At 40.3% G+C, this 12331-nt stretch overlaps 1 protein-coding gene across 1 annotated transcript in view; it reads left to right on the top strand.

Moving 5' to 3' along the window:
• TRDN (triadin) overlaps positions 1 to 12331 on the top strand; it is a 239051-nt gene that overhangs the window by 20144 nt on the left and 206576 nt on the right. The window contains exon 2 of the mRNA XM_063125451.1: positions 3004 to 3210. Within this exon, the coding sequence (XP_062981521.1) occupies positions 3004 to 3210 (207 nt within the window). The remainder of the gene's footprint in view (positions 1 to 3003; positions 3211 to 12331) is intronic.

Genomic DNA, 12331 nt, shown 5'->3' on the forward strand with positions numbered 1-12331 from the left:
ATGCCTATTTGTGTATGGGGGCAAGAAAAGAAAAATCTAAGGACTTTTATGAGAAACTTGTATCCTGAGAATTTTTATTTCAGCTCCTAGGGCCTTGCTAGAAGACGGGGTAGCTCGGTGCGAGCCCCTGGCCAGCCCCTGTGCATTCAGATGATACACAGGGGATCTCAGGCTCAGGCAGGGATAAACCTCCCTTGGCCCTGGATAACCGGCACCGGTTGTGGCCCAGTATTTCCTGCAGTCTTGGGCTGAGCCCGAGACCGCAGACATGTAGCCCGTTCTGCCGCTTTTCCTGGCTACTGCATTTACTCGCAAGTAGCTGGGTAAAGCAGTGGACAGCACGCAGCGCTCCATAGGAGCACTGCAGCCATCAGGGCAGGGGGGGAGATAGGGGGAAAATGAAACCCGGGGGGATGGGGGGAATCAGAGATTGTGGGGGATGGGGGGATCGGAGATCGTTGGGGATGGGGGAACCAGAGATCGCGGGGGGGAATCGCGGCCAGAGTAGGGAAATCGGGGGCAGGGGGGTGGGGAACCCTGTTTTCAATTTTAAAAATCCCTACCGTAGTCGTTGGTGTGCTGCGCACCTGGCCCCTTTAAGATATTGAACAAAATGGCCGACGCCACAGGGCTTTCCTTTACTCCATCGCGTCTGACGTGTGGACAGGAGCGACATCCCATGCTACATCTAGCACGGCCTGGTCCCTCCACATGCCCGGATTTTAAGGTGGGTCTAGCAAGGCCCCTAGTTGTCATTTTTCAGTGTTCAGCACTTTCCCCAGGGTCTTCCAAGTGTTACATTTCTGAGGGGTGAATGTGGATACATCTTTTCTCTAATACAGGTGCTGGCAACCCTGCTTCTTCCCTGAAAGATCTGAAGCAAGTGTGACTTGGGGGGGGGCAGTATTTCAGTCAGCTCCAGGGAGAGGGTGGAGCTAACCTTGTGCCAAAATCTGTCCTCTAATTCCCTGAAATTTCTCTTCCACCATGGAAGAGTTTTCCATTTTTTTGCTTTTCACTCAGGACATTTAATAATTTATTTTGAATGTGTGTTGGTGGTGTTTTTGACCTTAATCAGTGTAAGGTGATCGAAGGGACTGTCTATATTTTTCTTTTTATTACACATCTCACCATTGCTCTACAGTCTCCCAGGTGGCCTGCACTTCCTGAATGGGAGAAATAAATTCATGATGTCTTCACCTGGGCAGGAAGTGCAGGAAGCCAAGGAGTCTACAGGCTGTCAGAAAGATGATTGTACAATGAAAGACAGGACATTCACACACGCTCCTCAGTCATCTCCTAAGAAAAGCAAGCACAAGAACCCTGAACCAAACCCAGGAGAATTTCTCTGAATTTTTCTCTCCTTTGAATTGCCTTTCAAAAGCAATTTCTTTTCTATCATATTGAATGAAAATGGTTGGAAAATATGTGGGAGAAATTTTCAGCAGAGCACTAGTTAGGACTGATTCAAATGTTCTGTTGTAAATACTTTCAGTGTGAAGGGGTGGGGGCGGAATCTGAAATGTTTCCAGATTTTTATTTTTATTATTTTTTTATTTATTTTTTTATTTTTGTGGCCTAACGGTTTTCACATCTCTTTCCTGGCATTTGCAACCCTGACTGGCTTTTCCTTAAGACAATTTTTCATTGGATTTTCTTTACAGATTGGCTTCTTTCAACTTAGTGACAGCGGCACCATTGCATAGGCGATCAGATTTGGCTACATGACTATGAGGGCAAACCATTCATAGCAAGGGCCATACCTATTTAAGAAGCTTTGTCGTCAGTCACATCATCACGTAACCCAGTCTGAATCCCTGAAGCTTTGGTGGCATCTTGGGGAAATGTGAAAAGTACCTTCCCATTTTGTTTTGTTGCGGGGGGGCATTTAATTTTAGTAGCATGAAATATTAGATAATGAAACCAGACACTGCTATCTCTCTTTTGAACTGTGTGCAGTTTATAGAGTACTTAACTGCTGAAATGGAACTATGCTAAATAATCTGTGGTAAAGATGTAGGTATCACTTAGTCAGTGGACAGGTGGCAGCGACTTTTTTAAAAACTGGCCCATGGGATCTTCTTACTATATATGTCTGAAATCTAGTCTTCAACTTCAGCTTAGCTTGCTCTTCAGTTAGATGGTTAATATTATTCCAACTATCCAAAGATGTTGACACTTTGATTTACAAATGCAAAGAAAGGCAGTATATTGAGTTGAATAAAATGCTGGACTGGAACCAAGGAAACCTGGTCAGTGTGGAGACTAGAGTAAATGTTGTTACTGCATGATGAGGGAAAGGAAGTTAGAAGCTAAGTACCTGGATAGTTCAGAACAGTGGTCTATTTAATTCATCATCCTTTTTCCCACAGTGCCCAGTCAGATGCCCAGGGAAGCCCACAGGCATGAGATGAGTCCAATATTCCTCTCTTGCTGTTGTTTTTCAGCGACTGGTATTCAGAGAAATGTTGCCACCAATCCTGGCAGTCCTAAGCTATGATAAACCCTGGCTCCAATTAACTCCTGCAAATAATATATGTGGTTCTTCTCATAAATAAGTTGACATAATTCAGTTACAGCTTAGTCAACCTTAAGCTCTGAAGGTAAAATAAAATTACTGTGGGTCTCCTTCCTCTCCCATATACTGTTGGCTCTGAGATTTACAAGGCTTTTTTTAGCACCAACAAAATACTTATTTGTTGACCCAGACTTTTGATTGAATTTGTTTTGCTACATTGTGTAAAATGTTTTACCTTCCCCTTCTGTTTGATGGGCGGCTGGTCAATGTATGATTTTATTGTGTTTATTGGTTCTGCCCTATTTTGGGATTATTTTATAATAAAAAGCAGGTAATTCATATCATAAGTAAAAAAAAAAATTCTTAACTGTGCCATAAGTTCTCAGATATGCTGTAGCTGTACTGGGAAAATAATAATTAACATTTGGATGTCAAAGTCCAGTCTTTCTTGTGCATTCACTGCTTTTCTTTTACCTGTTTGATAGGGCCTGCATCCACCACTACTGTGATAGACAACAAGAATGGAGCAGTCCCCTTGCCACATCTGAAAGTGCCCAAGAAATCAGTTTCAGAAGACTTTGCGACGACATTCAGCTCTCCAGCAGCATGGCTCCTTGTTGTTGCTCTTATCGTTACCTGGTCAGCTGTGGCTATTGTCATGTTTGACTTGGTGGATTACAAAACTCTGGCAGGTGAGACTCATGCACGCTACAAAACATAACACCATCATGACTACAGTAGATACTCTTGGGAAGTTCCTTCTGCAAATGACTAAATGATTGCTCTCTCCAAACTACCAAAAACAAACAAAATAAACCTTAAAATGGTATAAGAACGTTTCTAATTCTAAAAGGCCCATATGCCAAATTATTATTTATGTCCAGAGTTGTTTTTTGTATTGCCACCAGCAAAGGAAGACTGGTATTTTAGGCCAGATGGCTATGAAATTTGTATTTACTTTGGAGTTTGGAGGTATATTAATGTTACCAAAGACATTAATGTTGCTGAACAGTATTTAGAATAGAACATCGTCTTTTGAACTGGAGCCAAAATAAGAACATGAATCTGTTTGAGTTAAAATAGCATTTTGTACAAGGTTTGATGTGATGCCCTGTTTCAGGTAGCATTTTCAAAAAAGTGTTTAGCTACTCCAGTGTTGATGCTTTAAACTTGAATTATTTTCACTGAAACTGGACCAATACATAGTCCTCTTCAAGATCCGACTTGGCTTCTAAATTGATAGTGTATGCTTTGCCATTTTCTACTTCACTATGTGTACACCATACAAACCCAGAGGTGCTGCCAAGTATGAAGCCCCCCCAGGCAATCTGTCTTTCAGAGGGGTCCCAGATACCCTACTGCTGCCGTAGCTGCCACTGCCCTGCCTGCCCCACCACTGGCCATTTTAAATTAACGTATTTCCCAAAGTGTGAGAACGGCAGGGAGCTGAACCAATCAGAGGCCACCTTTGTTGGCACCCAGTCAAGGAAGACACTCGAGTAGCAAGGATGCAGGCTGGTGCGGGTGCAGCACTTGCTTTTACAGCATGCCATGGCTTCCTGCCACTGACCTACTGCTATTGCTACCTGTCTTGGGCTCATTTGGGGGGGAACATCATCATCATCATCATCATCAATTTATTTCTTACCCACCTCTTCCTTTGGATCGAGGTGAAGAACAACATTAAATACAAAAATACTATAAAATACAGTAAAATACATAAAACTGATTAAAAACATATAAAAACTAATACATTATTAAAGTAACAGCCAGGCATCTTAAATTTCAACTGGGTAGTATAAAGAGATCAGTCTTTATAGCTTTTTTAAATTCAGAAAGACTGTTAAGTTGGCAAATCTCTCCCAGCAGGCCATTCCACAGTCTGGGAGCGGCAGAAGAGAAGGTCCTCTGGGTAATGGTTGTCAGCCTAGTTTTGGCAGACTGAAGTAAATTCTTTCCAGAGGACCTGAGTGTGCAGGGCGGATTGTACGTTAGAAGGAGATCCTGCAGGTAATCTGGACTCAAACACTTTATACACTTGTGAACCGCCCAGAGAGCTTTGGCTATTGGGCAGTATAAAAATGTAATAAATAAATAAATAAATAAATAAAATAAAATACTTCACCTGGAAACTAATTGGTAGCCAGTGAAGTGATTTTAAAGTTGCCAGTGTCCAACCTGGCTGCCATATGTTCCAGTCCTAGTGGTGTCACTGAATATACTATGCTATATACCATGGGGTAGACAATGTGGTTCCCAATGTTGGCACCAATGTGGCACCAATGTTGCTCTGGACACTTTTCTATTCTTATTCTTATTTGTATTTTTCCAACAGCAACATCTAAACAAGCATCACACATAATACATACACAGACATTGTACATACCCACAAAACTACGTATAACAACTACAATTACTAAAAAACATTTAAGGGTGAGGTTAGGATATATATTTCTTCCATCCTCTCCATGCCTGAAATGCCCCTTATATTCTTAGTTACCCTTCCACCCAAGTTACAGTCTTGAATTCACAGAATTTGTTTTCCCTTCCCACCTCTTAATCTAAAAACCACAAACAAATAAATCAAATAAATTCTCTGTCTCTTTCAAATAATCTATCAGTGGTTTCCATTCCAACATAAACGTGGCTGTTGACCTTTCTCTCATTATCACTGTAAGTTTTGCCATTTCTGCCAGTTCTAACATCTTCAGCATCCACTCCTCCCTTGTCGGTATTACGGGTCTTTCCAGTTCTGTGCAAAAAGTAGTCGTGCTGCCGTCACCATATATAAAAACAGAGTCCCCCCCTTCTCTTGAATTTGTTTATCCATTAATCCAAGTAAGAATGCTTCCGGTTTCCTTTCTATATTTGTCTTCAACATTTTTGGATTAATGAATGTATCTGAATCCAAAAAGCCTTGGCTTTTTTACAAGTCCATCAAAGATGATAAAAAGTTCCTTCTTCTTTTTTACATTTCCAACATTTACTTGACGCCCCTTTAAACATTTTTGCTAGTTTTACCATCTGTACATCATTTTATAGAAATTCTCTTTAAGCTTTACACATAATGTAAATTTTAAACCTTTCCCCCACATATTTTCCCATTCTTCCATTAAAATATTACGGCCCTGGACACTTTTCTTAGCACACACACTTTTCTGAGTACCCAGTGCTCCAACTTGTGCTTTTCGTTTGTTTTTAATTAACACATTTTCTTGCCAGGAGCAGGGATTGCTGGTAATAGGTTTCTTTTTTCCCTTTTTTAAATTTTTATTATTATTATTGATTAACAATACACTAATACAATACTACAATAATCACAACAACACAAGAAAAAAAACATAATACATAAATTGAATAACCTTATAACATTTCTAATTTAATATTTTAACATCATTACATAACATAAAGTGCACCCATCCACCCACCCCCCAGGATCTATTCCTGGAAATAGGTTTCTGTTGGTGCTGAAAACCTTGGATTATACAATACAAATATATAGATCACATAGAAGACAAAAGATGTTTTCATAAAAACATCTTATACAAGACAAGATCTTTGCTTTATGTAAGGTAGCAATGCAATTAGAGATAGTAAAGGTTGTGCATGGAATGGAATGTTTTAAATATAACTCGACTGCTTTTCACCGGATTCCTTTACTCTCTCCATTCAGGTTGTTGTGCCTGACTTATTGGTGGTGGTGGGAAGGGGGACAAAACATAATTTGGCTGATTATTCACTGTCATTGGCAGACTGAAAATATGCATTCTGTGTAGATTAGGTTTAATAAATCTGAGACTGTTCAATATTGCCTGAATTGTTTTTGATGTAGTAAAATAATTTGTGAGGCTAATATTAATCTCATAAATTTGAACTGTACAATGAAGTAGAAACAAGGGGATTTGGCTCAGGTTGCACAGCTTGTGACCCATGAAGCTAAATTCATCATCGTCATTTAATTTATACTCTGCTTTTCCACAAAAAGTGCCCAAAATGGCTAATGAAAGAGCAATACCCAAACAAAAAGCATGCCGATACGTCATTCCAATAGTATATTGTTACAAACATAAAGAGCTCATTTCACTAACACATACATGATAATATTTCAAATTAATTACAAAATGGGCAAAATCAAACCTCACAAAAAATAATCACTATTTTTCAGTAAACCAGAGCCCAATAAACACAATCTTTCATATGCATTAAGGCTTAAAAAATAATAATACAAACTGCAAACAACTTTACCAGGAAAGCAAAGTTAAGAAAATAGCAACTAGATATTATTATTATTTTACAGCTTTCAGCATCTGATCTCTCTCATGCTCCGCTCTCATTCTGGTGCAGTTCTCAAGGCTCTAAGAGAGACAAAGGTGGTGGTGGAGGTGTTCAGTCTCTTCCCCTGTGTTCTGTACCAGCCATGAATTCTGTCCTGCCAAATGCTTGACTCTCCTGCCCCTTCTTTATTTATTTATTTATTTATTTATTTATTTATTTATTTATTACATTTTTATACCGCCCAATAGCCGAAGCTCTCTGGGCGGTTCTTGTTCTTGCAATCCCAGTCAGATAGCAAAAAACTGAGGTATATTGTCACATACATGGTAATGACTTTCTTTGGATGGGTGGGTGACATACTGAGCTCCATCAGACAAGTGTTTTATTGCACGCTCATTGCTGGGCACTCACAGATTTTCATGGTTCCCTTTCACGATGTCGTTTGCCTCCCGTGCATGTCCCGCCCCTTCTGTCCTTCCTTGTGCAACAAAAAAACTCCTCAGAAAGTCCAATATATTTTTAAACACGGAAGTTGCCTCCATCTCCTGCTGTGTGCAGAAGAAGCTGCGCAATTATAATGGCTGACTGAATGGGCCTCATGCACATTGCTTACTTCCTTTTTCAAAAGAGGAAGTAACGAGCAACATAAACGGGCATGATTTTGCCTGTCTGATGGAGCTTGTTGTGTAAAGCAATGTCTGTGCCAGCCAGTTATCCCGGGGTTGGCTTGTGATTATCCCTGTGCATCCAAATGACACACAGGTGATCCTGGGGTCAACCAGGCATGAACTCTCCATTGTTCTAGGATAATTGGAACTGGGTTTTTCACGGTTTTCCTATGGTCCCGGGACAACTCCGAGGTCTGCGGGTGGTGAGGTGCTCACTCATGAGGTTATCCCTCCTCCCCACGAGTAGCAGGGCAACCAGGAAAGGAGCTCTGCAGCGGTGGGGGGGGGAAGTCCATGCCCATTGGAGGGGAGGGGAGGAGCATTTTCGCCATCCCTGGGATGGCTCTTGGTGTTTTCCAGCACTGAGTTTCCAGTTTTGGGTTGTTGTTGTTTTAAAACAACTTACTTTTGGTGCAGGATCACGCCCATGCAATTGTGCAACATCTCCTTCTTAACACCCCCCCCCCCCAAGACCACACTGGAAAGTTCCTCTTCACTTCCGGGATTTGGACTCTGGGGGATGATCCCAGAAGCTGGAAAGCCCAAAATCCTCCCCCCACTGTCCCAGAAGGCCTGCAGGTATAGATTAGGCCTAAGTCTTGCTCAATTGTTGCTCAGTTTTCTCAGTGTTCCTGCAGAAAATGCTACTGGATGACTAGTGGGGGGAAATGGAAGAAGGTGGTTCATGCTTCTAATTGGGATATTTCTATCTGCATATTTTGGGCTACAATCACTTCCATAGTGATTGGCTAAAGTATCAACAGGAGCATGCGAAGCTCCTGACTTGCCATGTCTCGGCAATGAATCATTTTAGTGCAAATTGTCATCCATTTTATAAGATTGTAACCAGCTGTGGAGGAAAATTGTAGACCACCAACTCAACAATTTTCCAGCCAAACAGAGAGACAAGGGAGAAGGGGAATTATACTTTACCTGCTACAAAAAACCTATTGATATTTATCCTCTTTGTGTGTGTGTGTGTGTGTGTGTGTGTGTGTGTGTGTGTGTGTAATTATTTCTTTTCCCCATGCCTATTATTTTGTTATGGATGCATAAGAACATAAGAGCCATGCTAAGTCAGGTCAAAGGTCCATCTAGTCCAGCATTCTGTTCACACAGTGGCTGACCAGCTGTTGACGGGAAACCCACAAGCAGGAAATGAGTGCAATAGGACCTTCCCACCCATGTTCCCCAGCAACTGGTGTACATCAGCATATTGCCTCTGATACTGATAGCCATCAGGATTAAGAACATAAGAACATAAGAAGAGCCATGCTGGATCAGACCAAAGATCCATCTAGTCCAGCACTCTGTTCAAACAGTGGCCAACCAGCCATCGTCCAGGGACCAACAAGCAGGACATGGTGCAACAGCACCCTCCTACCCATGTTCCCCAGCAACTGGTGCACACAGGCTTAATGCCTTGAATCCTGGAGATAGCACACAACCATCAGGGCTAGTAGCCATTGATAGCCTTTTCCTCCAGGAATTAGGCTAGCCCCCTTTTAAAGCCATCTAAATTAGTGGCCATCACTACCGCTTGTGGAAGTGAATTTCATAATTTAACTATGCACTGTGTGAAGAAATACTTCCCCAATCAGCTTCATGGGATGACCCTGGGTTCTAATATTGTGAGAGGGAGAGAAATGTCTCCCTATCCACATTCTCCACACCATGCAGAATTCTGTACACCTCTATCACGTGAGTCTTTCCAAGCCCAGCTCTGTAAACTTTCCTCATAAGGGAGTTGCTCCAGCCCCTTGATAATTTTAGTTGCCCTTTTCTGCCCTTTTCTAACTCAACAATACCTTCTTATTATTTTTTAGGTGGGGTGACCAGAACTGTACACAGTATTCTAAGTGTGGTCACACCATCGATTTGTATAAAGGCAGTATGATACTGGCAGTTTTATTCTCAATTCCTTTCCTAATTATGCCTAACATGAAATTTGCCTTTTTCACAGCAGCCACACACTTGGTCAATGTTTTTATTGGGCTGCCACCACAACCCCAAGATCTCTTTCTTGGTTGGGCACTGCTAGCTCAGATTGCATCATCTTATATTTGAAGTTTGGATTCTTTTGACTCAACATGCATCACTTCACACTTGCTTACATTTCTGTGCTTGTCAAATAATTATAACAGTCATATTATAAAATGTGTTGTTCAGGAACACTTTTCCTTAAATTTCACCCAGTTTTACTAGGATCAAACCTTCACATTCTTTGAGGTTTTGTTCATAGTAAAATATTTACATTCTTATGTACATATATAGTATTCAAAGAGTTTGGTATAGGATAGATGGTTGTATCTAATCATCTACTTAATTTAAGAAGTTTGTACAAGGTATATTGACCTTCTTTTAAATACTGTTAATGAAAAACCTGAATTAGTCAAAATAATGTATATTTTCTTCAGGTAGACATGTATGTTTTGCTAAAATCTTTTGAGTACTCTCTAATGATAAGTTTTTAATATGTTTCAGGTCTGGCAGAGGTTAATCAATAGCTTGCCATTATTAGGGAATCAGACAATATCTAATAAATAAATATGGCTGCATAAATTATTCTCAAGTGCACATTTATTTTTAAATGCACCCAGTATATTCTTCACATATAATTTTTAAAAAATCAATTGTTAAACAAATATTAGTGATCCATATAAAGCCAGTTAAAATTATTTGACAAGCACAGAAATGAACTGAAGACCAAAGTTTAATCCACAGCGTACTCATTAAGATTGGAAAGCTAAGTGATAATTTGCAGAGACAAATTTGTTAGTGATTTACATGCTACAATGATAACTAATTAGGGTTTAGCTGAACTTTTGTGATTTCAAGATTTGTGTTGAAATTTGCATATTCAGGCCAGATCTACACCGATATAGCACTATGAAAGGGGTATGAAAGTAATATATAAGAGGCAGGAGCCACACTACTGCTTTATAGCATTATTGAAGTGCTCTGACAACTGCTGGGGACCATTGACACCTACCACATACCATTTTCATACTGCTATATCCTGCTTGGTGTGGCTCCTGCCTTTTATATACCGCTTTCATACCGCTTTTATAATGAAATATCCTGCTTGGTGTAGATTAGGCCTCAGTGAGGGACAGCCTTCCATCAAACAGATAAACAAATGGCAACCTAATTTTTTCTTCCAAGTACTGTAAGCCAATGAGAGCTTTTAGACAGCGTTGATAAAATTTCCTAAAATGTAACTGTTTTGCAGAGCTTGGGAACTGTGCAATCCCTATGCTTGTCTGACTAAGGCCATAGCTAGATGGGGCGATATCCCGGGGATTGCCCTGGGATCATACCTGTGCATTCACATGATGCACAAGGGATCCTGGGAGCAGGGAGAGATGATCCTTCCCTTTCCCCGGGATATCACCCTACACTTCTAGCCTGCTTTTTCCATGGTCTTGGGATGATCCCAAGACTGCAGAACGTGTTGGCGTGCATTGCAGTTTGTCCCGGCTTCTTGCAAGTAACCATGAGGAGCCGGGCATGGGGCATGGGGCACCTAATGTGGACTGAGTCTTCGTACACAATATTGCGATTTGGCCTCATTTAGCATGATTCAGATGTCATGTATTAACCATAATCTTCACTGAAAATAAACCATCTAGACATATATCTGATAGTGGAGTAGCTGAGGCCCGACCAAAATTGGTTTGTGACAAGATCCAAAACAACAGCAGCAGCAACAACATGATCACATGTCCATCTTCTGATACATTTCTAGCATCCAAACTTTAATTCAAAATGTTGAAGTCCTGTTGCGCAGCTCTAATCAGAGTTGTTGGGTAAGCTAAAATACATCAGATTAAGTTTTAAAATAATTTGACTTGTGACCCTAAACATGTCTTACTATGGACAGGTCACATTGAGCACAGTGAGACTTCTAGTAAATATGTTAATGATTGCACTTCATGAAACAAAAAAAATGAGCCAAAATTAGTTATGAATGGAGACGTGTACTTCATGTGGCTGCTTCCTTTGGGTATAAAATGATAATTTTTGCTTTCACATTTGGACTAAACTGCATTTTGTGCAGCCAAAGTGTTGGAAAGGTACAGACAAAGAATTAGATTAATCCAATTTGGATATAATAAGTATGGAACTTGTTTTCAAATCCATGTGGATTTTCCTGAGATGCAACATTCCCTAATCCTCACAGCAATTCTTAGAAGATAAAGAAAACTGGTTGCCATACTGAATGTGGTTATCAAAGAAAATCCAACTTTCCTGCAGCAAATGGGCATCAAAAGCTCTCTAGAGGAGTGATTTGGGATTCTGTCAGGGATGGCCCAAATATTGGATTAAAGTTTCAGTTGAATTGAATTACGTGCAGTTAATTGAATGGTTTCGGTCATTAAATATTTGCAAACCTTTTCTAAGTCTGTTTTAAAATTAACTTAAAATTAAGATGGCTGAAATCAAATCTCCTGTTTTAATTGCTAGAAAAGTGAGTTTTGCAGATCTAAATCTGACTGAAAACACATTGTTTATAGAGGTCAAATGACACCCTTTATGCCTGTGGAATATTTCAGTTCTAAAAATAGTCAAGCAAATAATGGATTGGATCCAAAGTTGCCCTTGTGTGCACGGAAGGATTCCTTCTGTGAATCGAAGACCACCTTTGTATCCAACCCAGTTTGGGAATTTTACCACAGAATTCAGATTTCGGCATCTAAAAATCAGGTTTCTGGGTACAGGACTCAAATGAATATTTTGTTGGCATTATTTCAACTTCGAGTCAGTTCACATATTGTAATAGAAGTGGGTGAATGGCAAACCTTTGTAACATTTGAAACGGGCCTTAGTTTTGCTGCTAAAGGCCTTTGATACACCTGTGAATAGGTTA

The sequence above is a fragment of the Elgaria multicarinata genome, chromosome 4 (genome assembly GCF_023053635.1).
Source record: "Elgaria multicarinata webbii isolate HBS135686 ecotype San Diego chromosome 4, rElgMul1.1.pri, whole genome shotgun sequence".
NCBI classification, from domain to species: Eukaryota; Metazoa; Chordata; class Lepidosauria; order Squamata; family Anguidae; genus Elgaria; species Elgaria multicarinata.